General features: G+C 43.2%; 1 protein-coding gene across 3 annotated transcripts in view; it reads right to left on the bottom strand.

Annotated features, from left to right (window-relative positions):
• Positions 1-27,412, bottom strand: part of PLEKHM3 (pleckstrin homology domain containing M3) — a 218,623-nt gene that overhangs the window by 177,889 nt on the left and 13,322 nt on the right. For all 3 annotated transcript variants that reach the window (XM_088827991.1, XM_055397162.2, XM_088827983.1), the window contains exon 2: positions 12,276-13,186. In XM_088827991.1, coding sequence (XP_088684117.1) covers positions 12,276-12,870 — 595 coding nt within the window. In that variant the 5' untranslated portion in view covers positions 12,871-13,186. The remainder of the gene's footprint in view (positions 1-12,275; positions 13,187-27,412) is intronic.

Here is a 27,412-nt window from a genome sequence, read left to right as displayed (position 1 = left end):
GGCCTTCAGAGTGGGCCTGGAGCTTCTCCACTTATAGCCTGATGGCCTTGGGTGAGATTACCTTTTCTAAGCCTCCACTTTCTCCTTTGTAAAATCAGGACAATATTATCTAACACATTAAATTATTATTAATATTAAATAAGATAACAGATGAATACTTCTTAGCACAGGTCTGGGCATAAAGTTAACTCACTAAATGATAGCTCTTACTGACAGTATTAATAATAACAAACTTTATTCAACCTGACTCAAGCTTTAGGTAAGGAAAACTGAAAGAGAGATCAGGTCATTTTCATTCTGGAAACCAAAAAAAAAAAACAAAACCTGTGCATCCTGATTTTCCAAGTACCAACACACAGAATTCAGCCAAACAGCCTCATAGGCTCATATCTGATACAATAGAAAGTTGTCTACAATTCATTGCATCAAAGAACTGCCAACCTAGTGTGAGAGGTGAATGGTCAAGCAATTACCTATAATGCACAGCAGAATAAAATGTGCTGTGGAAACATGAAGTAAAAGAAAAAACATAACTGTAATTAAAAATACACAGATACAGAGAACAAACTAGTTGTTATTAGAGGGGAAAGAGGTCAGGAAAGGAGAAAGATAGGTGAAGGGAGGTATGAACTAGCAGATATAAAATAAATAAGTTACAAGAATATAATGCATAGTACAGGAAATATGGAAATATTTTATAATAACTTTATATAGAGTACAGTGTATAAAAACAGTGTATCACTACACTGTACACCGGAAGTTAATGCAATATTGTAAGTTATCTATACTTCAATTTAAAAAATTGAAAAAGATGGAAAGGTCTCAGGATAATGGAGGATTGTGAAAAGTGAAGAAGGCTGGTAAGGTCTTCTGGGTGAGGAGACATCATGAGCAAAGGCTAAGTTGGTTGAACACACATGGCACATTCAAAATTAGCACCTAGATGGGGGAAGAAGGGGCTTCCCTGGTGGCTCAGGTGGTAAAGAATCTGCCTGCAATGCAGGAGACCCACTTTCAATCTCTGGATCGGGAAGATCCCCTGGAGAAGGAAATGGCAACCCACTCCAGTATTCTTGCCTGGAAAATCCCATGGACAGAGGAGCCTGGCAGGCTATAGTCTATGGGGTCACAAAGAGTCAGACATGACTGAGCAAATAACACCAGGGATCTTTATCACTAGGAGGGGAAGAAAGGTGCAGGTGATAAATTTAGAAAGATTATCTGGATCCTTTAGAAAATTTACACTTGATTTTTGTAAAGAATGGGGAACCATGATTCATTTAAGAACAGAGTAGCATGAAAAGATCTGTGTTTTAAGAAGGTAACTCTAGACGTTTGTGAAATTAGTTTAACTATAGTCCTCCTTAGCCAAGAAAGATAAAATGCATTAACAGAACAACCGCAAAAAAAGTCAAAGACACTTCATTTTCAGAGTTCCCATATAGATTTGTTAGGAATTAGGATGCTGGTTGGTGATGAGGCATGTTAGGTTTCCGAAAAATATAACCAACGGAAACTATACAATCATATAAAATCAACTTTCTGTGACCTATTTTAGCAACTTCTTTGCACTGACTAATGGTGCTGAAGGGTGAATCATAGAGTCAGCAAGAGCCCATGTTCTGGTGACTTCACTTGTTCTAAGCCCACAGGAATATTCCCACTTCTATTGGCTCCAAGGTTTTTGAGAAAAATCATAACGGAAAAAGCAGTCAATTTAGTGTAAGTCCCAAATTTGGCCTTTTTTTTTTTTTCTCAAGTGAAAGATGGGGGAAAGGGGAATTGAAATGGATGCTTTTGAACTGTGGTGTTGGAGAAGACTCTTGAGAGTCCCTTGAACCGCAAGAAGACCCAACCAGTCCATTCTAAGGGAAATCGATCCTGGGTGTTCATTGGAGGGACTGATGCTGAAGCTGAAACTGCAATACTTTGGCCACCTCATGAGACGAGTTGACTCGCTGGGAAAGGTTGGGGGCGGGAGGAGAAGGGGACGATGGAGAATGAGATGGCTGGATGGCATCACCGACTCTGTGGACATGAGTTTGAGTGAGCTCCGGGAGTTGGTGATGGACAGGGAGGCCTGGCGTGCTGTGATTCATGGGGTCACGGAGAGTCGGACATGACTGAGCGACTGAACTGAACTGAACACAGAACTCAGGATAAAGAAACCATACTGCCATGGTTTTTCTAGCCCTACATAAAATCTCTGTTTTTAGCAAAGAAACACAGGCAGAGGAATGGTACTAGGTCACCAGAGAGGGAGACTGATGGAAACAAAAGCCCGGCTGACCACTACGCTTGCCAAGCACACGAAAACGTGAACACAGCTAGGAAGGAAGCACCAGTCAGATTTGGGTTTCAGAGCTCCACAGCTAAGGCCAAGGATTTCTTTTAAACATTTTTTATTTTAAAAACTGCAACAGCAGTTCATCCAGAAGTAGAGTTACAAGGCACACAGAAATCCTTTTGTGTAAAATAATTACAGCCATGCCTATATTTCCACCACGACTTTCCATCACTGATCTGACTACAGTAATTAGCTCCCACACAATCATGAGTTGAGGTCAGTTCAACTACATCTTAGAATCATTTTAGAGTTGGAAAATATTATAAAGACAATTTAACCTGCTTTACTAGGTTTATAAACCAAAGGCAACAGACAAGTGATTTTTCCAAACTTACGTGGCGAGTTAGGGGCAGAGGTGGGATAAAATGCTGGCAGGCCCAGGGTGAGCGTTCTTTCCATAAAGCTTCCCCATTCTCTACTATGTGTTTATATTTAGAGCAATAAGTGTGTGTGTGTGTGTGTATGTGTACACCTAATTTTCATATTGATAACATTCTAGTGTCCACATGTTCCTATGACTTTTCATGTTCTTACCTTAATATATTTTTATATTTGGATTGTAATCCTATAGTATTACATCCTCATCTTCTTTATCCCATGGAAAATTCCCTGCTGCCTACAGCTGTACCATTTACTCAGTAAACAAGAACAGGATGATAGTGGTACAAAGGGTTACAGCAGATGTTAGTTGGGAGCATGTCTGTATAGAATGAAGATTACTATAGTACTCGGACTAAGAAGGAGCCATGCTGGTGGTGGGAGCAGAGCCTCTACTCAGGACTGGTTCCTGGTCACAACTTGCTTCAGCTGCCCCGGGCAACACAGACCCTGGGATGGCAGGAGGAAAGGAGCTAGGCCTGTGGAAGCTTTGGTCTCCACCACCTACTCTGAGGTAGCTCAGTGGTAAAGAATGTGCCTGCAGTGCAGAAGACCTGGGTTTGATCCCTGGGTTGGGAAGATCCCCCGGAGAAGGGAATGGCTACCCACTTCAGTATTCTTGCCTAGGAAATCCCATGGACAGAGGGGCCTGGCAAGTATAGTCCATGGGGTCCCAAAGAGTTGGACTCCACTGACTAGCACTTTCACTTTCACCTACCCTGAGGTTCTTTAGAAATAACTGCCTGTGAGGGTTAGGTGATGGATGTGTCCACTTAATGGATGGATACATGCTTCTGTAGTGTATACGTGTATCAAATCATGACGGATACCTAAAATATCTTATAATTTTGTCAGTTATACTTCGATAAAGCTGGGGGATAAAAAAGAACTGTTGCTGTCTCCCTAGATCTATTCCTTCCCATCAGCTTATGACCTCATCCTTTGAACATGATAAATCCATCCTCAGATAATGCAGACAGTCTTAACTACGTTGGATTCAAGATATACTCCACCCACCTTGTAGGACCCACTGGCAGGACCCTTCGTTCACTCAGTTCAGTTCAGTTCAGTTGCTCAGTCATGTCTGACTCTTTGCGACCCCATGAATCATAGCACGCCAGGCCTCCCTGTCCATTACCAACTCCCAGAGTTCACTCAAACTCACGTCCATCGAGTCAGTGATGCCATCCAGACATCTCATTCTCTGTCGTCCCCTTCTCCTCCCGCCCCCAATCCCTCTCAGCATCAGAGTCTTTCCAGTGAGTCAACTCTTCGCATGAGGTGGCCAAAGTATTAGAGTTTCAGCTTCACTATCAGTCCTTCTAATGAACACTCAGGACTGATCTTCTTTAGAATGGACTGGTTGGATCTCCTTAAAGTCCAAAGGACTCTCAAGAGTCTTCTCCAACACCACAGTTCAAAAGCATCAATTCTTCAGCGATCAGCTTTCTTCACAGTCCAACTCTCACATCCATACATGACTAATGGAAAAACCATAGCCTTGACTAGACGGACCTTGGTTGGCAAAGTAATGTCTCTGCTTTTTAATATGCTGTGCTATCTAGGCTGGTCATAACTTTCCTTTCAAGGAGTCAGTTCAGTTCAGTTCAGTCGCTCAGTTGTGTCCGACTCTCCGCGACCCCATGAATCACAGCACGCCAGGCCTCCCTGTCCATCACCAACTCCTGGAGTACACTCAAACTCATGTCCACAGAGTCGGTGATGCCATCCAGCCATCTCATTCTCCATCGTCCCCTTCTCCTCCCGCCCCCAACCTTTCCCAGCATCAGAGTCTTTTCCAGTGAGTCAACTCGTCGCATGAGGTGGCCAAAGTATTGCAGTTTCAGCTTTAGCATCAGTCCCTCCAATGAACACCCAAGATTGATCTCCTTTAGAATGGACTGGTTGGATCTCCTTGCAGTATAAGGGACTCTCAAGAGTCTTCTCCAACACCACAGTTCAAAAGCATCGATTCTTCGGCGATCACCTTTCTTCACAGTCCAGCTCTCACATCCATACATGACCACGGGAAAAACCATTGCCTTGACTAGACGGACCTTGGTTGGCAAAGTAATGTCTCTGCTTTTTAATATACTATCAAGGTTGGTCATAACTTTCCTTCCAAGGAGCAAGTGTCTTTTAATTTCATGGCTGCAATCACCATCTGCAGTGATTTTGGAGCCCAAAAAAATAAAGTCTGACACTGTTTCCACTGTTTTTCCATCTATTTCCCATGAAGTGATGGGACCAGAGGCCATGATCTTTGTTTTCTGAATGTTGAGCTTCAAGCCAACCTTTTCACTCTCCTCTTTCACTTTCATCAAGAGGCTTTTGAGTTCCTCTTCACTTTCTGCCATAAGGGTAGTGTCATCTGCATATCTGAGGTTATTGATATTTCTCCCGGCAATCTTGATTCCAGCTTGTGCTTCTTCCAGCCCAGCGTTCCTCATGATGTACTCTGCATATAAGTTAAATAAGCAAGGTGACAATATACAACCTTGACGTACACCTTTTCCTATTTTGAACCAGTCTGTTGTTCCATGTACAGTTCTGACTGTTGCTTCCTGACCGGCATACAGGTTTCTCAAGAGGCAGGTCAGGTGGTCTGGGATTCCCATCTCTTTCAGAATTTTCCACAGTTTATTGTGATCCACACAGTCAAAGGCTTTGGCATAGTCAATGAAGCAGAAATAGATGTTTTTCTGGAACTCTCTAGCTTTTTCCATGATCCAGCGGATGTTGGCAATTTGATCTCTGGTTCCTCTGCCTTTTCTAAAACCAACTTGAACATCTCAGTTCATGGTTCATGTATTGCTGAAGCCTGCTTTGGAGAATTTTGAGCATGACTTTACTAGTGTGTGAGATGAGTGCAACTGTGCAGTGGTTTGAGCATTCTTTGGCATTGCCTTTCTTTGGGATTGGAATGAAAACTGACCTTTTCCAGTCCTGTGGCCACTGCTGAGTTTTCCAAATCTGCTGACATACTGAGTGCAGCACTTTCACAGCATCATCTTTTAGGATTTGAAATAGCTCAACTGGAATTCCATCACCTCCACTAACTTTGTTCACAGTGATGCTTCCTAAGGCCCACTTGACTTCACATTCCAAGATGTCTGGCTCTAGGTGAGTGATCACACCATTGTGATTATCTTGGTCATGAAGATCTTTTTTGTACAGTTCTTCTGTGTATTCTTGCCACCTCTTCTTAGTATCTTCTGCTTCTGTTAGGTCCATACCATTTCTGTTCTTTATTGAGCCCATCTTTGCATGAAATGTTCCCTTGGTATCTCTAATTTTCTTGAGGAGATCCCTAGTCTTTCCTATTCTGTTGTTTTCCTCTGTTTCTTTGCATTGATCGCTGAGGAAGGCTTTTTTAATCTCTCCTTGCTATTCTTTGGAACTCAGTACTTAGCATAGTCTATCTTAGGTTTGCCTCTGCCTGAGGCAATGGAATCTCGAGAATGCATTCATAGGCTTCTGAGGAAGACTGAGAAAGGCAGCGGAGATGGGGCAGAATTCTGAAGCCCTCTTTCCATGGTCACAAACCAGGGGTTCGGTTCCCTTATGCTTTTCTGCATGGCTAACATTCAAGGTTGTGAAGAGCAAAGCTGCAGTCTTTCTTCTGCAGACTCACTGGTTCCCTAAAGGACTGTGACCAGCTCTGCAACTGTCCATGTAGTAAATGTGTTAAAGCAGGAAACAAACCTTGCTTAGCTAGACTGCTTTGGTGCATCTCAGTTTTTCGTAACCAGTGATTTCCCAAGGGATTAATTTTAGTTGATGAACATTATCCAGGTCTGTTTCTTCCATACCACTTCCTACCCTTTAGCCCAACAGGGACTGATTGCCAACACAGCTTCCAGCGTGGAGGGTTCTGGAGACAGAACTACTGGCTTCCAAAGTAGGGGTTCAGGTCTAGCTTCATGGTTAAGAGCATGGACTCTGAAGATGGAGTGCCAGGTTCAAATTAAGGATCCACTTGTTACTAGTAGGGGGACTGTGAGCACATTACTAAAGCTCTCTGTGCCTCAGTTTCCTCATCCTTAAAATGGAGTCAATAAAAATGAATTAAATAAGCTACTATCTGCAAAGCACTTAAAATCGTCAGTGAACAAAGTAAGTATTATTATTATTTTTCCCTTCTCTCACTTACCCTGAGGATAACACACCAGGTGCTTAAATGTTGGCTTTGACGGTAACAAAGAGGCTATTGATGTGTTTGATGTATATTGCTCTCATATATACCAAAAACCTAGTACAGAAGTGATCTGCAAACCCAAAGCAACAGTCTTCTATAAAGAAATATTATGAGGGAACAGGCAAAAGTTGAAGACTGATGCAAAAAATTACCTCACAAGACTGCCAACTACAGAAAGAGTAGAGGGCAAACCACAATCATCTCCCTGGGCTCTGTGCTCACCAAACAGCAGTCAGAAGATTCCTCTACAAAGGTCAATCGTGACCGTGACTGTGTGACCCTGGAGTCTGAGATGGTATCCGGAGACTCCTCCAAGGCCAGGACACCCTTCTTCCAACACGAGGGGCTATTTTATAAGCCATATCTGTTTGATTCTCTCTTATCACAAGGAGAGTACACGGCAGCCTGTGAGATGAAAGCAAATCTTCATTTTTCACTGCTGCTAAAGAACTTCACAGAAAAGACATGCAAGATATGAGATGCTATGAGATGATTGGGCGAGGCTCTCGGAAAAGAGGGTGGAATGGTCCTTTTTCTAGAAAGGTATAAACCAGCTGAAGAAGTTGATGTTCTTAATTTATCAACTTTATTTCTATCAGAATTATGTTCATCTCACACGTAAAAATTTGTTTTGAGCACATATTATGGTCAGAGCCCTATATTAGGTACTGAGGATAAAACAACGCACAAGAAACAATCCCTTCCTCAGTGACCATAAACTCTGGTGTGGAAGACAGTAAACTGTTGATGACAAGTCAGTATGAGACAAGGAATGGTCTATTTCTCATTAACGAACCAGTGAATAGCTATGAGAAAATACAATGCAGGAAAGCCAATTGAAGAAATATTTATTGTGAGGCCATTTTATGAAATTGACTATGCCAGGAAAAACCAGGAGTGACTGGTAGGATCACTTTGATTCTCATGGATGAGTTTCAAATTCAATTATAATAGTAATAATATTACTAAATGTTTAAGACATTTATTAAGTGTTTGAAAGTGAAAGTGTTAGCCACTCTCTCGTGTCCAACTCTTTGCGACCCCACAGACTGTAGCCCACCAGGCTCCTCTGTCCATGCAATTTCCCAGGCAAGAATACTGCAGTGGGTTGCTGTTACCTTCTCCAGGGGATCTTTCAGACCCAGGGATCAAACATAGGTCTCCTGCATTGGAGACAGATTCTTTACTGTCTGAGCCACTAGGAAAGACTTAAGTGTTTACTATGTGCTAAACATGGTTCTGAGAAGCACTTTAGATCTTTTAACCCCTTTAATGCTCACAAGATACTGAGGTAAATACTAATATTATCTCATGCTTTATGGCCAAAAAAATAAAGGCTCAGAGAGGTTAAGAAACTTGCCCTATGTTACACATCAAGTAAATACTGAAACAAGGATTGAAACTCTTAACAGTCTAGACCTGGAGTCATTTTTTTAATACGCTCGCTACCTTGTCAGACCAGAAGGCCTTCTTCAGACAGGCTTGCCCATTAGCCAAATAGCTCTTACTATACCTCAGCTACACACTGCCTTCAATATGCCAAAATCTGAGTTCCTTTATACCCAGAGCAATGTTTATCCTCCGTAAAGCTCAAAAGACTAGTTCAGTTCGGTTTAGTTCAGTCGCTCAGTCGTGTCCAACTCTCTGCGACCCCACGAATCACTGCACGCCAGGCCTCCCTGTCTATCACCAACTCCCGGAGTTTACCCAAACTCCTATCCATCGAGTCGGTGATGCCATCCAACCATCTCATCCTCTGTCGTCCCCTTCTCCTCCTGCCCCCAATCTTTCCCAGCATCAGGGTGTTTTCCAATGAGTCAACTCTTCGTATCTGGTGGCCAAAGTATTGGAGTTTCAGCTTCAACATCAGTCCTTCCAATGAACACTCAGGACTGATCTCCTTTAGGATGGACTGGTTGTATCTCCTTAAAGTCCAACGGACTCTCAAGAGTCTTCTCCAACACCACAGTTCAAACGCATCAATTCTTCAGCGCTCAGCTTTCTTCACAGTCCAACTCTCACATCCATACATGACCACTGGAAAAACCATAGCCTTGACTAGACAGAGGCTAGTTGGCAAAGTAATGTTTCTGCTTTTTAATATGCTATCTAGGTTGGTCATAACTTTCCTTCCAAGGAGTAAGTGTCTTTTAATTTCATGGCTGCAATCAGCATCTGCAGTGATTTTGGAGCCCCCCAAAAATAAAGTCTGACATTGTTTCTACTGTTTCCCCATCTATTTCCCATGAAGTGATGGGACCAGATGCCATGATCTTTGTTTTCTGAATGTTGAGCTTCAAGCCAACTTTTTCACTCTCCTCTTTCACTTTCATCAAGAGGCTCTTTAGTTCCTCTTCACTTTCTGCCATAAGGGTGGTGTCATTTGCCAAATGAGGCAGAAGACACAGAGGCCCTACCTAACAAAGAAGAACCTCAGGTGTACTGTTATGAAGGAAAGGGAAGGGATGGGGGTGGGCAAAAAAGGAGGAAGGGGCAGCTGAGGAGAAACTCACTCCTGGAAAGTCTCTAAGCTACTCAGATGAGCTCAGAGAAGGATCCAGAAAAGAATAAAAAATCAACTGGAGAAGACTACAAAGCAATACAGCCCATAAGTAAGGGAGAGATACAAAGACAAGGGCTGGACACAAAACCAAGCTGCCCTCATCAATGGAAACCCACCGCACTAAAGTTTATTTCTTCTGCGGAGCCCTCAGCCTCTCATTACCCTGTTAGTTTTTACAATAGCTGAAGTGGAGGATGTGAGGATGATGGGTCCTTTTCTGGACACTGAACTTCCAAGTGCCTGTGGGACACTCCAGCAGAGATGCCCCAGGCAGTGCAATGTGTAAGTCTGAGGCTCAAGAATGAGGCCTGGCCACACCCCAAACCTCCTGGGTCCTCAGCTCCAGCTCTGGCCAAGACGCCACAGTTCCTTCCTCGGCTTTGGGCATACTCCTTCAGGAGGAACAATTGTTGCAGTTTGGATGGCTACTTTCAAAGATTTTAAAGTGAAGTTCACTCAAAGATCTTGGCTGATTTTGACAAGCATGTACCAGGGTGCTGACACCCCCCCCCACCCACTCCCAAATGCAGTGAGAATTACAGCTGGCAGAGTGGGTGACCGGCCACGAATCTAACTCTTCTCCACACACCCTCCCCGCCAGCCCAAGAACGGGCGGCCAATGGGCCCTGCTTACCCCTGCCCTCAAACGAGTGAGCAACACAAACAAGATTTATATCTCCTGTTCTCCCTAGCGTGCCAGAAAGAAAAGATGTCAGAAACCTGGCGGGTCATTTCCCAACTTTATTAATTCCTGATAAAACGTGTATTCCATGGACACCCAAAAGCTGGCCAAGTGATATAACATCAATACCTGCAAAGGCCATTTGTTACAGTTTGCTTTTCAAAATACCATTCAGTTCTTATATTTCAACATAATACTCAAATTGTTTAAAATTGAGAATTAAAAAGTAAAGATCAAGGTCCATCGTATCCTCAAGGGAGCAGCTAAGGAAGGTTCTCTCTTTACGTTCCTTTAGAGAACTTGAGGAAGGCCAGTTCTTGCATTACAATCTAGACAAGATAGGAAAAATAAAACTGTAGAAACAACGTCCTAACTTTGGTTATGCCAGGGATTTAGAATGGTTACAGGGGTTTAGTGATTTTTTTAAAAATCTACGTGCACTCCAAGAAACTAAACAAGAACTGAGCTTGCTTACTAGTCAAGGAGTACAATTGTTTACACAGCACGTGTGTGTATTTAGTCGCTCAGTCATGTCCAACTCTTTTGTGACCCCATAGACTACAGCCCTTGAGGCTCTTCTGTCCATGGAATTTTCCAGGCAAGAATACTGAAGTGGGTTGCAATTTCCTCCTCCAGGGGATCTTCCTGACCCAGGGATTGAACCCGCATCTTCTGCACTGGCAGGTGGATTCTTTACCACTGAGCCACCTGGCAAGCCACTTGTACATGAGCCTAAGGCAAAACTCTCATCTTAAATAAATAAATACATGTAATGCTAAAACAGAAACAAAGTGCAAAAAAAAGTCTCCCCAGTTAATTGAGCAGAAGCCATCTAAACCAGGGCTTCCAAGGTGGTGCTAGTGGTAAAGAACCCATAGCCAATGCAGGAAACATAAGAGATGTGGCTTTCATCCCTGGGTCAGGAAGATCCCCTGGAGGAGGGCAGGGCAACTTGCTCCAGTATTCTTGCCTGGAGAATCCCATGGACACAGGAGCCTGGAGGGCATGGGGTCACAAAGAGTAGGACACGACTGAAGCAACTGAGCATGCACTCACACATCCAAATTAAGAGGTTAGGCAAAGTAGTTGAAGAATCACTAGTAATAAATGATTACTGTATAAATGGATACATGTATAAAGCCGGTATAAATGAGGTTATCATCAAGAAAAATGCTGAAACAGAGAGATGGTTTGTCGTGTCTCACAGAAGAGGAAGTTCACATGTTCATACGTACATGAGTACATATCCACCTGAACGTGTGTATGCATATAAAACAAGAGAAAAAGAAACTCGGGGCCTACACCGTGAGGTCCTAAGCAACCTTTTCACACTGTTCCTCCCATGATCATCATGAGATCCTTTGGTTTCCTTGAGGGTCAGCCCGCTCTCCTCTGTCTGTCCCTCTGTCCACACCATAATCCTGACCGAGTGTCCTCCCACTGCAACTCTCTTTCTGCAACGTAGTGTCCTTCAAGGTCCAGCTCAAGTTCCACGATGTCTCACTATCCTTTTCTGACAAGTCCAGCCCAAAGCGTCCTCTCCTCCCTCTTTCTTCTTACAACCAGTGTCACTCACTCTTTAAAAAAAATCCCAACAATATAAAGTAAAACAAAAGTTCCCTTCCAGGTGTTTCAGTTGAGTATCTCCTTTCTCTCACCACTGGGTGTCTTCCTGAGTCTTTGGGGGTGGTCTGATCCCCTCAGCCTCAGGAGAAGTTCTTTAGGGCAGGAACTGTGTCTTCATACTTCATACAAGCCTTCATAGCACAAGACTAAGGTTTATGATCGGATAAACATCTATTGATGTGAATAAGTGGTATTATGGATGTCAAAGGAAAGTACTGCCTTGATTACAGGAATATTCTGATTCTAACAAACAAGATTAGGAAAGAGAATTAACCACGGTTATCCTTTCACTCAGTACTTCCTAGGACAATAATAAGACTGGAGACTTCAGATAAGGTAAGTGTGGAAGGAAACGGAAGAAGGGGCTTAAGTAGCCAAAGACAGACATGGACAGTGGAGAGGCAGACTTTCATGAGGGAGATGCAAGAAAGACAAAGCAAAATCAACCACTGTTCAATGGCAGTCAGCTATGAAGACATACCTGTATTTCCTTGAGCATCTTCTACGTTGTTTGATGAGGACAACAGAAAAGTAGGCCTGGCGAAATGAGGACCCTGAAGAGATTCTTCCTGCTGCAGAGGCATGGTTTTGAGGACCACCCTCCAGTCCACCTGGGTAATATCTGACCTTGATCGAGCATGCCCAGGCTTAAAAGTAGAGGTCTCATCCAATAAGTCATTCACAGAACGAGGCCTGTCTCTCCGACGCTGACAGATGTTGAAAAAATTAAAGGTGGATGCTTCCTTTTGTTCCATCCAGGACAGATTATCTGGGGTCATCCCCTTCTGGACCATAAACTGTTCTTTGGCAGGGAAGACATTTGGAACTTTGGTGTCTAAGAGTCTGGTCTTACAATGGTCCCAGATCATACCCCCCTGGCCCAGGGAGGTGACATTTCTGATAGCACCATTGTCTATGTTACCAAGGACCTCCTGCCCTACCAGTTCAGGGACTTCTTGGATCCCATAAACCTCTGCTTGCTGCACAGCCTTTTCGAGCTTATTGTCAAAAGTATTAAAGAAATCCTCAGTCACTTCCAAGGCTGGGCTAATATCATCCACTTCCAAAGCTTCCATGTTATAGGCTCCAAGGGGCCAAAGCCTCCTACACTGGTTCAGGAAAGGGCTTCATGAACATTCACCCAACGAGGAGAAGTGTGTTGGGCAACAGAGTTCTGGAAGCAACTGGAAGGAACTTTCATTCAGCTGCCCGGAGCAAGTCAAGCACAAGGGTGGCTGATTTCCCGAACATGAAAAGCATTTTCTAGATGATAGCAGTCATCAACAAAGGTACTGGGAGACAAATACTCCTTTGAGAATACTCTTCAGGGATACCACTGTCAAGACAACAGGAAGTGTTTGTCAAAGCAACGTCACGGCCATCTTTGATTTCCTGAAAGAAAATAAACAGAACAACGTTGGCACATGGTTCATTGTATTCTACACATATGAATCTGCCCAATTACATCCTCATCTTGGCATCTCCTCCATGGCAGTCATGCCCAAACATGGACAACACCTAGAAGTCCCACTGTTAAGAGGACACATCTCTACTTTGTGTTAAAACTTACACAGAGCAGCGTGGGACTCCTGATGAGTAGAATTAAAGTCAAGAGCTTTTACTCACACAGAGAAGCCTTTTATAGCAGGTGTGAAAAGACTGCCCTGGCAAATCTCTGTTGATACTGACCTCAAATAGTAAGCAAAAGAGACTAGGAATTCTGTGACTGGACTTATATCATAATCAGTCTGAAAGTCATAATTGCATGAGTCTTTTCACAAACTTTGAAAGCACTGATGGTTTGTTCAGCTCAAAGGTACGAAGGGGAAGCAGAGAGGAAGAATGGCCCTTCTTCCTCTGAATGTTACTGTGCTATGCTTCCTAGGTTTGGATGATGTAATGCCTGAAGATGACTCTGGACAATTTTTCCACTCAGCTTGCAAAAAGGTTTCAGTGTTCAAACTCCCTGAGGCTTTGAGGATTGCCTTTGTGTAGGTTCAGGAGATTCCCTGGTGGCTCAGATGGTAAAGCGTCTGTCTGCAATGTGGAAGACCTGGGTTCAATCCCTGGGTTGGGAAGATCCCCTGGAGAAGGAAATGGCAACCCACTCCAGTACTCATGCCTGGAAAATTCCATGGATGGAGAAGCCTGGTGGGCTACAGTCCATGGGGTTGCAAAGAGTCGGACACGACTGAGTGACTTCACTTTCACTATGTGTAGGTTCAGCCTTGGGGCTGGGCAGAAAGAATCCTAACACTACCTCACTCTCTGAGATACCTAGATCCTCAAGGCCAGGCCAAATGAGAACAGAAATGCTGTCCAATATGGAGGACACTAGCCATATATGGCTATTTAAATTTAACTTTATTAAAAATGAAATAAAGTTCTTCAGTCACACTAGCCACATTTCACATGCTCAACATACACCTTTGTATCTTTACAAAAAAATGAACAGACAAAAAAACAACTAGGTAAGCTCTGTTTTCCTTAACTACTTACAAGTAGATAAAACCAGGCAATTAGCAACACCTTTAAGCTGCTATAAAGGTACATAAATGTGCTTTTTTCTCTAAAACTGCACAATTTCTGTGGTACATTAAAATCATTTTTAGCACTTAGGCCATGAAATCATTGTACTTAAATCAACAGCACTAATCTATATTGCTTAATGTGTTAAGCTAGTATATACAGCCTTTTATTTTAAATTTATCAAGGTATGCAGGTTATAGGAACTTGGTGGCTAACCTCTTGTAAACTGATAATGACTGTGAATTTATCTACTTTTTAGATTTTGATTTTTATTATGTTGGCAAGGAACTGACTGAAAATCAGTTATAACATTTTTCTAGTTGCAAACAGGGTTTTGTTTGCTGTGTCTATGCGAAGCCTGAATCTCCTGAATTTTATAGCAGAGTTTTACTACTTCTGTAATTTTGGAACTTGTAATTATCAGTTTCATCTTGCACACCAGAGGCTAAGAAAAAAATACAAAATAAATCTTAAAAATTTTAGTTCTTTATTGACTAAAATTCTAAATGAACATCATAAAGTATGTTTCCCACTTTACAGAAGGGACACTAAGGTGCAAAGCACAAAGCTATTCACCTAAGATTCTATTTTGAATATTCCTGGTGGCTCAGATGGTAAAGCATCTGCCTACAATGTGGGAGACCCGGGTTCGATCCCTGGGTTGGGGAGATCTCCTGGAGAAGGAAATGGCAACCCACTCCAGTATCCTTGCCTGGAAAATCCCATGGACAGAGAAACCTGGTAGGCTACAGTCCATGGGGTCGCAAAGAGTCGGACACGACTGAGTGACTTCACTTCACTTTCCTTACCCAGTGCTTAAAATTCAGTCTTTATATAGAAAGCATAAATACCTTCAAGTTGACTTTTAAAAAAAATCAAAATGTCTAGGAATATACTAATGGTGTTCCCTGCTTTGGTATTTGCAAGCTGGTCCAGTTCAGTTCAGTTCAGTCACTCAGTAGTGTCTGACTCTTTGTGACCGCATGGACCACAGCACACCAGGCCTCCCTGTCCATCACCAACTCCGGGAGTTTACCCAAACTCAAGTTCATTGAGTTGGTGATGCCATCTAAACATCTCATCCTCTATCATCCCCTTCTCCTCCTGCCTTTGATCTTTCCCAGCATCAGGGTCTTTTCAAATGAGTCAGCTCTTCGCATCAGGTGGCCAAAGTATTGGAGTTTCAGCTTCAACATCAGTCCTTCCAATGAACACTCAGGACTGATCTCCTTTAGGATGGATGGGTTGGATCTCCGTGCAGTTCAAGGGACTCTCAAGAGTCTTCTCCAACACCACAGTTCAAAAGTATCAATTCTTCTGCGCTGAGCTTTCTTTATAGTCCAACTCTCACATCCTTACATAACTACTAGAAAAACCATAGCCTTTACTAGATGGACCTTTGTTGGCAAAGTAACGTCTCCACTTTTTAATATGCTATGTAGGTTGGTCATAACTTTCCTTCCAAGGAGCAAGCGTCTTTTAATTTCATGGCTGCAGTTACCATCTGCAGCGATTCTGAAGCCCCAAAAAATAGAGTCAGCCACTGTTTCCCCATCTATTTGCCATGAAGTGATAGGACCAGATGCCATGATCTTAGTTTTCTGATTGTTGAGCTTTAAGCCAACTTTTTCACTCTCCTCTTTTACTTTCATCAAGAGGCTCTTTGGTTCTTCTTCACTTTCTGCCATAATGGTGGTGTCATCTGCATATCTGGGGTTACTGATATTTCTCCCAGCAATCTTGATTCCAGCTTGTACGTTCCTCATGATGTACTCTGCATATAAGTTAAATAAGCAGGGTGACAATATACAGCCTTGACGTACTCCTTTTCCTATTTGGAACCAGTCTGTTGTTCCATGTCCAGTTCCAACTGTTGCTTCCTGACATGCAAAAAGATTTCTCAAAAGGCAGGTCAGGTGGTCTGGTATTCCCATCTCTTTCAGAATTTTCCACAGTTTATTGTGATCCACACAGTCAAAGGCTTTGGCATAGTCAATAAAGCAGAAATAGATGCTTTTCTGGAACATATAAACACTTTTGGCCAGCACTGCTGGTTTGCGGAACACTTCATCCCAATGCATTCTAAATTGGTAAACTTGTAGAAAAGGTAGGGGCCTCTGAGATCATCCTTGCGACCCCAATCTTCCACAGAAAGGGACAGTGAGGCCCAGAGAGAGAGTAAGACGTCCCAAGGATACTTTGAATGCAATGCCTCATTTAACCCTCATTAAGGGATTGGGTGAACTCCGGGAGTTGGTGATGGACAGGGAGGCCTGGCGTGCTGCGATTCACGGGGTCGCAAAGAGTCAGACACGACTGAGTGACTAAACTGAACTGAGGGGCAGTAACAACTCAACTTGAGAACCACTTCAGTGCTGTTTACCCAGGGATTCTAGAAACCACTCATCTACCCATCCATTCATGATTCATTAAGGTCACGACAGATAAAAGATGCTGACGATGGAAAGATGAATCAAATACACTCTAGCCCTAAAGAGTCTCATGGTCTATCATGATAAGCCCAAGAAAATAAGTCCAAAATACTTCCTTGATAGAGAATGGAAACAGATTTGGTGGGGGAAGGTGGGAGGAGGTCACTTGACAGCAAGGATGAGGGAGAGATTACAGACGTGCCCTTTGAGTTGAGCCTAGAAAACTTAGATGGTATTTGCCAGGATAGCTCCGAAGAAATTAGGAAGAGTAAATCACCTTTTGGTTAGCAAGAGATTTTCAAGTTCATTATACAAAATGACTTTTCATAGGCAGTGGGGTGAGCAATATAGTGGAGTATAGCAAGCAAGCTAGCAGATCCAGAGTCAGATCTAACTCCGAATCCTAATTCTGTCTCACTCTAGCTATGTAATTTGGGGTAAGATTTCCCTGACCCACCCGTACTCCAACCCAAGTCCTCGGGCTGATCTGTTCTTCCTATTCTAGGAATTTCATTTCTGATGCTTTCCACTGCTTCTGTCTGGAACCTACACAGCTATTTTCTTTGTTTTCTGATGTAAACATGCATTAATCGTACCCTTCACTATGTACCCCAGAATTTCCAGGCCACTCTTCCTCTCCTCATTCCTCCACTTGTCACACAAGCCTTTTAGTTCCTCCTCCAAGGTTTACCTTTTGGATCTCCAGGCCTGCACTCAGGCTGATCCCATTGCCAGAGGCGTTATGCCCTCCTGGACTCTTCTGCCCATCACATCAATGCCTAATCATCTTTCAGGTTCCAACCTAACACCAAGTGACAGACCTGCACTCTCTAAAGAGGGCCACAACAGTTCCTGTCCCACGTGCTTTTCTGCAATGAGAACTTGCTACTTCCCCATCAGAAAGAGTGTTTACTTTTCCTCTCCAGAGCAAGGCTTGTGATGTTTTGATCACTAATGTGTGGCAGAAATGATACTGAGCCCACTGGAGGTGCAGCCCTGAATGGGCCTGGCAGCTTCCTCTTCCTATTTCTTGGAGCTCTAAGCCAATTAGACAGAAAGTCCAGGCTACTCTGCTGGAGGGAGAGGCCAAGTATTAGAGCCCAGAGGCACCAGACACATGAGAGAAGAAGCTATCTTGAATGGCAGGCTGACTGAGCTCTCTGATGATTCTAGCCCCAGTCAGTATCACGATCCCAAGAGAGAATTTTCCATCTGAGTCTAGTTATCCCAGACCCATGAGAGAAAATAAATTGTTTTAAGACACTAAATTTCAGATATTTTGCCACACTGCAAACAATCATTAGGACTCATCACTTCCTTAGGGAAGCATTCTTTGGTGTCCCAGACTAGGTTAAAGGTCCTTGTTTAAGGATACAAGGGCCTTGGTTCAGAAAAGTACCAGCATTTCTGTAAGTTATACACATGACATCCATAATTACTAGTTTCAATGTCAATATTCCCTCATACAGCAATTTTGTTCACCTATGGGCCCCCTAAACACAGTTGAGGTTCCACAAATCATTTGTTGAATAAATGAATGACAGGAAAGGAGTAGGGCACAACATTTAAAAGAATGACATAGCCTGAGGACATGACACACTGATTAGAACCAGTCGTGTCCAACTCTTTGAGACCCTGAATTCTCCAGGCCAGAATACTGGAGTGGGTAGCCTTTCCCTTCTCCATGGGATCTTCCCAACCCAGGAATCGAACCCAGGTCTCCTGCATTGCAGACGGAGTCTTTACCAGCTGAGCCACAAGGGAAGCCCAAGAATACTGGAGTGTGTAGCCTATTTCTTCTCTGGCGGATCTTCCCGGCTCAGGAATCAAACCAGGGTCTCCTGCATTGCAGGCAGATTCTTTACCAACTAAGCTATATGGGAAGCCCTTTTAAATAATTAAATAAACAAAATTATTTTTGAATGGCTATCTTTAGAATCATGACATTGTTTTCTTTTCCTCTTTTTCTTTCATTGTTAATACTCAGAAAGGAAAGGAGAAGGGCACAACCTTTAAAAGAATGACATAGCCTGAGAACATGACCCACTGATTGGAACCAGTTAGGTCCAAGATGGCAGACCTTGTCAGCTTCCACTAGACCTTGAGCCTCAGTATACTCTCACTGTAACATGACGATGATGACAAGACATGTGTGTTCAGTCATGTCCAACTCTTTGTGACCCCATGGACTATAGCCCATCAGGCTCCTCTGTCCATGGGATTTTCCAGGCATGAATACTAGAGTGGGTTGCCATTACACCCTCCAGGGGAACTTCCTGACCCAGGGATTGAACCTGCATCTCCTGCATTGGCAGGCAGATTCTCTACCACTGTGCCACCTGGGAAGCTCCCATTTGTAACATATCAGCATGCTAAATGACACACCTACAAGTGCCAAGGCCAACCATGAAGGTCAAAAAGTGGACAGTGGTCCAATTCCTAGAAGTTTTGGAAGGGAAGCCTTTCCCTTCTCCAGAGGATCTTCCTAAGCCAGGGATCAAACCCAGGTCTCCTGCATTGCAGGTGGATTTTTTACCAGCTGAGCCACCAGGGAAGCCCAAGAATATAGGAGTGTGTAGCCTATCCCTTCAACAGGAGATCTTACCAACCCAAGAATCGAACCAGGGTCTCCTGCATTGCATGCTGATTCTTTACCAACTGAGCTACCAGGGAAGCCCCATTTGTAACATCAGTTCAGTTCAGTTCAGTTCAGTCGCTCAGTCGTGTCCGACTCTTTGCGACCCCATGAATCACAGCACGCCAGGCCTCCCTGTCCATCACCAACTCCCGGAGTTCACTCAAACTCATGTCCATCGAGTCGGTGATGCCATCCAGCCATCTCATTCTCTGTCGTCCCCGTCTCCTCCCACCCCCAATCCCTCCTAGCATCAGGCTCTTTTCCAGTGAGGCAACTCGTCGCATGAGGTGGCCAAAGTATTGCAGTTTCAGCTTTAGCATCAGTCCTTCCAATGAACACCCAGGACTGATCTCCCTTAGAATGGACTGGTTGGATCTCCTTGCAGTACAAGGGACTCTCAAGAGTCTTCTCCAGCACCACACTTCAAAAGCATCAATTCTTCGACGATCAGCTTTCTTCACAGTCCAACTCTCACATCCATACATGACCACGGGAAAAACCATAGCCTTGACTAGACGGACCTTGGCTGGCAAAGAAATATCTCTGCTTTTTAATACTTGTAACATATCAGCACACTAAAGGACACATCTACAAGCACCATGACAGTTCCAAGGCCAACCATGAAGGTCAAAAAGTGAACAGTGCTCCAGTCCCTGGAAGTTCCCACCCCTTTCCCAAAATAGCTGGAACACTCCTCCCACTCAATAGCCTATGAAACTTCTCATCCCTATAAAAACTGACAACTCCATATCCTGGTGCCTTTCTTGACTTCTGAGATGATTCACACTCTGTCCATGGAGTATGTATCTCCCGGAATAAACTCTTTTTCACTTTACTATGGCTCTCTCTTGAATTCTCTCCTCTGTGAGGGCAAGAAGCCACACTTGGCGGCCATCGCAGGGACTTGAATGTGACCATCCTCTCAAGTCCCACTCTCTTTCCTGAAATAGTCCCTCTGACTGACAGCCCTCTCATCACATAATGATTATCTCCAGCAATAAATAATAGAGGTACTGCTTTAACAACTGCCAAAAAAATTACCCTTTAGTGTAATAAATGAATTAACATGAGAGAAACAGCTTTTTGCCTGCATTTGCACAGTATAAATTAAATAGCTAAAAAGAATTTGAGAGCTACAGTGATTTATTCATTCCATAAATACTTACTGAAGCAACTACTGTGTTCTAGGCACTGGTGATACAACAGTAAACAAGACAGACATAAACCCTGTCCTTGTGGAGCTTTTATTCTACTGGTCAAAGTGAATCAAAGTGCTACTTACTCAGTTGTGTCTGATTCTTTGTGACCCCATGGACAGTAGCCCACTAGGCTACCGTGTCCATGGGAGTTCCCAGGCAAGAATACTGGAATGAGTTACCATTCCCTTTTCCAGGGGATCTTCCCAACCCAGGGATCGAACCCGGGTCTCCCACATTGCAGGTGAATTCTTTACTGCCTGAGCCACCAGAGAAGTCCCATATTCTAGTGGAGCGCTTACTATTTAGACACTGTTCTAAATGCCTTCAATGTCTTTGCTGCTGTCATTCAGTCACTCAGTTGTGTCCAACTCTTTGCGACCACATAGACTGTAGCACGCCAGGCTTCCCTGTCCTACACCAGCTCCTGGAACTTGCTCAAATTCATGTCCATCAAGTCAGTGATGCCATCCAACCATCTCGTCCTCTGTCATCTGTTTCTCCTCCTGCCTTCAATCTTTCCCAGCATCAGGGTTTTTTCTAATGAGTCAGTTCTTCGCATCAGGTAGCCAAAGTGTTGGAGTTTCAGCTTCAGCATCAGTCCTTCCAATGAATATTCAGGATTGATTTAATTTAGAATCGACTGGTTTGATCTCCTTGTAGTCCATTGGACTCTCAAGAGTCTTCTCCAACACCACAGTTCAAAAGCATCCATTTTTCAGCTTTCTTTATGGTCCAGCTCTCACATCTATACATGACTACTGGAAAAACCATAGTTTGATTAGGCAGACCTTTGTTGGCAAAGTAATGTCTCTACTTCTTAACATGCTGTCTAGATTGGTCATAGCTTTTCTTCCAAGGAGCAAGCATCTTTTAATTTCATGGCTGCAGTCACCATCTGCTGTGATTTTGGAGCCCAAAAAAATAAAGTCTGTCACTGTCTCCATTGTTTTCCCATCTATTTGCCATGAAGTGATGGGACCAGATGCCATGATCTTAGTTTTCTGAATGTTGAGTTTTAAGCCTACTTTTTCACTCTCCTCTTTCACTTTCATCAAGAGGCTCTTTAGTTCTTCTTAGCTTTTTGCCATAAGGGTGGTGTCATCTGTGTATCATATTCATGGAAATTAAAAGGTAGAATGGGGGTTACCAGGGGCTAGGGAAGGAGGTAAAAGGGAGTTGTTGTTTAATGGGTGTAGAGTTTTAGATTTCCAAGATGAAAAGTTCTGGAGAAGTGTTTCACAGCAATGTGAATATAAATACTATTGACCTTAAAATGATTACAATGGTAAGCTTTATGTTTTTGTTTTTTTTTAAACCATGACTTAAACAAAAACAAGCAGAGGGCCACCTTTTCTAGTGGGCTGTGGTTTAGAAGATCTAATTCCTGGCCTAGAAGGTCTAGTCCAGCCCCCTGAGGAGAGGAGGCCGAAGTCAGGAGTGACAACTACGGTTCTCAGTGCAAAGACAGGAACCTCAGCTGCGTCAGTCACCAGCAATGGGACTCTGGTAAATGACTCCATCTTCCTAATCTCAAGCTTCTCATTTGCAAAATCAGCAAGTTAATATAAATTAGCTTTAAACTTAACTTTAAATCTCCTAAAATATCAACAGCTGAGAGAATTAAATAGGACAACCCATGGCATGGTTCCCAGCACACAGGATGTGAATGCTGCCGTTGTTCAGTCGCTCAGTCATGTCCAACTCTTTGTGACTCCATGGATTGCAGCACATCAGGCTTCCCTGTCCTTCACTATCTCCTGGTAACAGCCTAAAAGTCCTCACCTGATGGTTTCCATCGCCTTTCCTCTGTAATGTCATACTCTCCGAACCCCGCCCTCCCACCCTTCAAAACACACACACACACAGTGACCTCCCTGCTGGTTCTCCGACTTGCAGACATCTTCTCCCCTCAGGGTCTTTGCACTGGCTGACCCCCCCATACCAACATGGTCAACTCTCTTTTTAAGTGACTGTTCATGTCACCTTCTCAATAAGGCCTGCCCTGACCATCCTATTTTAAATTACAACATGTCTCTACCCTGGACTTCTGATCTCCTTTACTCTGTAGGGTTTTTTTTTGTAAATTTTAAATTTTAGAACAGTTTGAGATTTACATAATTATTGCAAAAACAGTACGATGAGTTTCTGTATACCCCATATCCAGTTTCCTCCGTGTAACATCTTGCATTAATATGGTACGTTTATCACAATGAATGAACCAATATTAATATATCATTGTTAACTGAAGTTCACACTTTGTTCAGATTTCCTCAGTTTTCCCTAACATCTTTTTCCTGTTCCAGGATCCTAATCAGGATAACACATGACATTTAGTTGCCAAGTCTCTTTAGCCTTCTCTTGGCTGTGACAGCTCCTTAGGCTTTACTTGTTTCTGATGACTTCGACAGTTTTGAGGAGTACCGGTCAGGTATTTCACAGGCTGTCCTTCAGCTGACATTTGTTTGATGGTTTTCTTGTGATGAGATTAGGGTTATGTGTTTTGGGGAGAAAAACCAGAGGGGTAAGGTGCCATTCTCATCATATCATAAGAAGAGTAGGTACTATCAACATGACTCACTACTGCTTACATTAACCGTGATCACATGGCTGCATCCTTTTTACAGATACCGTCCTCTATTGTACCACTCAATTTAATTATTATTTAATGTCTAGTGTTTCTCCCTCCTTGTTAAAGTGAAAGCGCCTCAAGGGCAGGAATTGATACTTATTTTGTTCACTCATGTATCCCAAGTACATTAGAGAAATACCTGACACACACACACACAAAGCACTAAATAGATGCATGTTGCGTGAATGCATTGTTATTCCTTTACAGGACATTCATGGCCCTTCATGACCTATCTACCTCTTTATTTTGTCGTTCCCGGCTAACACTCACCTTGCTGTTTTATTTCTCCATGCTTTGGCCCAAGCTGGGGAATGTTCCAAATTGCTCAGGCTCTCAGAACACCCTGGGTTTGCCACAACATACTGAATGCTCAACAGTCCTCTCTTGATCCCACTCTACATTCCAAGTACTTGACAGCAGGCACATGATGTCTTACTGACCCTCTTATATAATCTCTATGTCTTCAACCTTCAGTGCTTCATGTTCCAACCTTTCTCTTCTTGGAATTTTTCTTTTCCCTAGGATGTATAGTCCTCAAATTCACTATACAAGGGTCTAATCCCAAGTTTAGTCTCTATAAGTGAACACCTCTGACTAGCTTGCCTCATCTGGTTTTGAAATTAATTAATTAAAAATAACACATTCAGACAGATCAAAGTAGGCAGAGTACTTTCCTCTGACAAAGTGAACTCAGTGAAATCACCTTGGGGGTGCAGTCTGGTTTGCTACACAAAACTGGAAATCAGGAGCTAATCAGAACTGAGTTCTAAATCTGGTTCAACCACACATGTGCTGGGTGGCCTCTGGCAAACCGTTTACACTCTGGGCACCTTACTCAGCTACCTGCATCCAATAACATTGCTAATATCAAACTGCTTCATGTGTGGATCATTCACTCTATAGCTGTTTTGATTTCAACACACCTTTTTTAAAAAATGTAAACAGCTGTACAATTATGGAGCCCTCCGCCGGACCTCACCCATTCGACAACCACATGCTCCTGGTCTCTCCTTGGAAAGACATGTCAGCCCAACAACAGCAACATCAGCAACCAACTATTTATAGCATCCTGCTTTTCAGCCAACTCAATGATCTACAGACATTTTATCTTATTTTTAAAAAGAATACTCTTTCTGCAAAAAGCGTTATTTCCCCAGCGTGACAGGTTGAGAAACTGAGGTCCATTTGTCAAGTGTCATCATAAACACTCAACCCAAAGAATCCCATGCATGCATCCAAATGGAACAGGATGCGGTACCAGTGTACTGCTATTTCCTAACAAGGAAATCTGCTGTTTACATGCTCATTAGGCAAGGCTAATTAGCAGGATGAATACAGCAGTCCTCCCACACAGAAGCAGATATGAGTAATAATACCAGTCCGGCCCACACAGACAGGCCACATCTCCCAAGTTGGATGGTAAAAATGCTGACTTCCTCCCACTTGACTAAATGGCTTGTATTCAGAATGTAATGAGTGCTCAAGAGGCTGGGGCCATGTAGTTTTAGAAGCAGCTGGACTATGAAGAAAAATGCAATGCTAAAGACACCCAGGATAAACGGTTTCTGCCAATTCATCCTCAAATATGAGAAACAAGGGCGATTATAAGAATGATCAGCACATGTGGCTCTCACATGGTCTTCACTTCGGTTAAGGCCACAGCTGACCGGAAATCTCCTGCAAGTTACATAATGTAAAGGCTCCACCACAAAAGGATCTGAGCCTAGTAAGGATGTTTCCGGGCAATCAGGCTACAAGAGGTTAAGCTCTGTTATAAAGACATGTAATGTGAGCATGTTGATGGAGCACAGGCAAGCCAGGAGCAGCAGATAAGGAAACGGTGCTGGTGTGGACCTCAGAAGAAGAGTTCAGACGTCTTTCAGGGAAGAATGACAGGTAGAAACACAGATGGAATTAAATGGCTACATTTATCTAAGTTTCAATAAATGAGCAGTGTGTTGATGGGCAATACATAAGGAACATACCATTTTAAAATATAATTTTATAGTGTTTTTGCCAGTTCTGAAGGTAATAAACACTCATAAAAACCCTGGAAAATACTGACAGATGTGGAAAAGAAACAAAAATCAGTCATGACCTCAAAACTCAGAGAAAACAGTTTTTTTTTTTTTAAATCTAATATTTAATTGAAATCAGATAATATATACAGTTTGGGCATATGATCTGTTTAGGTATATGCTCAAAAAGCAAATACCAATAACTAACTAACCTTGAAAAGGAAAAAATGTGCCCGAGTGTGCTGTGTCCAGCAAGACCTATAGCCTGACGCCAGGCCCCACCTGACTGAACTCCCTTCTACCCAGTCCAGGGACCTCCTCACTACACCACCACAGGCTCCCTCACCGCAAAGCCCTGACCAGCCATGAGCCTGTCAACCAGCCCCTCCTCAAACCTTTCCTCCTGTGGATTCAAAGGCACCAAGGTCTCTGGTTTCCTCCTCCTTCTACCCTCCCCTTCTTGGTTCCATCATCTGCCTTTCCTTACTGGTCTCCTTGTCAAATAGGGCCTCACCTCAGCTCTATTCTCTGACCATGGCCACGTGTACTGTTCAGGTCAATCTGTCCACCCTGTGGCTTCAATAATGACCTCCATGTTCACACCTCCCAAACTTCCACCTTCGGTCTTCATGGGACTTGGACATGTTCCCAACTTTTCGTAAGACATTTCTACCTGACTTACCTTCTGGCAAAATGAAGCTCAACTTGTCTCAAGCCAACACAGTTTTTCACTCAATGATTATTTGCTGACTGCTCACGATGGGCTGTGTGCTGTCTAAGGTACTGGCGAAACAGAAGCAAATGTAACCCTTCAGGACAGCTCCCACTGATGATGGCACAGCTCTCTAATCTAGGCCTTTCACAGTCTGGGACTAGCTTGCTCTCCAACTTTCCACTTGGCTCTTGTAAGACATTCTTTTCCTCCAAACTGGAATACTACTGCTCAAATTTTAGGCTTTCCCAACTCTAACACTTTGCTTACAGTTTTCTCTGAGGTATCATCTCCCACCTCTACCTACTGAAATTCCATCCACTCTTCAAGCTCAATTGCCACCTCTTTCACAAGCTTTCTTTGCTTCCCGATCCTAAAACAGTCTGCTCTTTCTTCAACCATCTACAGAACGTCTTTGGTACCACGCCCACAGCTTACATTGCACAGTGCCTGTTCTTTCTGAAATAAGGATGATGATAAACTATCCAAAGCATATTTTGTGCCAAGTACATAGCTTAGTACTTTATATCTGTAAGCTTCACCATGTTTAAAGTGGTACCATTATTCCCATTTTTACAGATGAGGAATCTGAGGTGCAAAGATACCAAGTAACTTTCCTGCAGTCACACGTCTACTCTACTGGACATACAGCAACTTGAGAACAGCAATTCTATCCCATTGCATGTTTACAACCCTCACTGGACCTAACGCTATGGCTTATACACATATGTGTATGGGTGTGCGGGTTGGGGGGAGGTTCAGTCACTCAGTCGTGTCTGACTCTTTGCAGCCCATGTACTGTAGCCTGCCACACTCCTCTGTTCATGGGACTTTCCAGGCAAGAATACTAGAGTGGGTTGCCATTTCCTACTCCAGGGGATCTTGCCGACCCGGGGATTGAACCCATGTTTCCTGCTTGGCCAGCGGATTCTTTACCACTGAGCCACCTAGGAAGCCCAGTACATAGTGGGTGCTCAGTAAATACTGGCTGAATGAACAACTACATGAAGTCTGTTTTCAAAGTACTGACATCTATACATATAAACAGCACTCTGGTTTTCTGGCAAAAATATATTTGAATTCATAAGCTCATCTAAGTAAAATCTGACATGATTTCCAAAACACTGACTTGAGCTTTTACATTCTTTTCTTGGTTAGAAAACGCTTCCAAGCTATTAAAACTGGGTTTAAAAATAACATGGCAAAGGTCAGGTAGCAAAGACCTCACTCAGACCTTTTATGAAAACAAAAGCGCCTATGCAACACTTAGGAATTACTCTGAGAACCACTCCAAATCCATAGTTCAGCTGGTCAAATTTCCCAGTGACTTAGAGCTCAAGCTCTTTCTAATACCAGGAAGGACATGTTCCCTTTGATATACCCCCAGGCAATCAACCTAAAGCATTTTTCAGTCCATCTCTGAGATTATTGTCACTTGCAAAAATCACTGAGACATGTGAC

Source organism: Moschus berezovskii, chromosome 2 (assembly GCF_049115385.1).
Source record: "Moschus berezovskii isolate FMDL1 chromosome 2, NW_MosBer_1.0, whole genome shotgun sequence".
Lineage (NCBI taxonomy): Eukaryota > Metazoa > Chordata > Mammalia > Artiodactyla > Moschidae > Moschus > Moschus berezovskii.
Note: the sequence above shows the minus strand (reverse complement) of the source record. Positions and strands in the feature narration are given on the sequence as shown.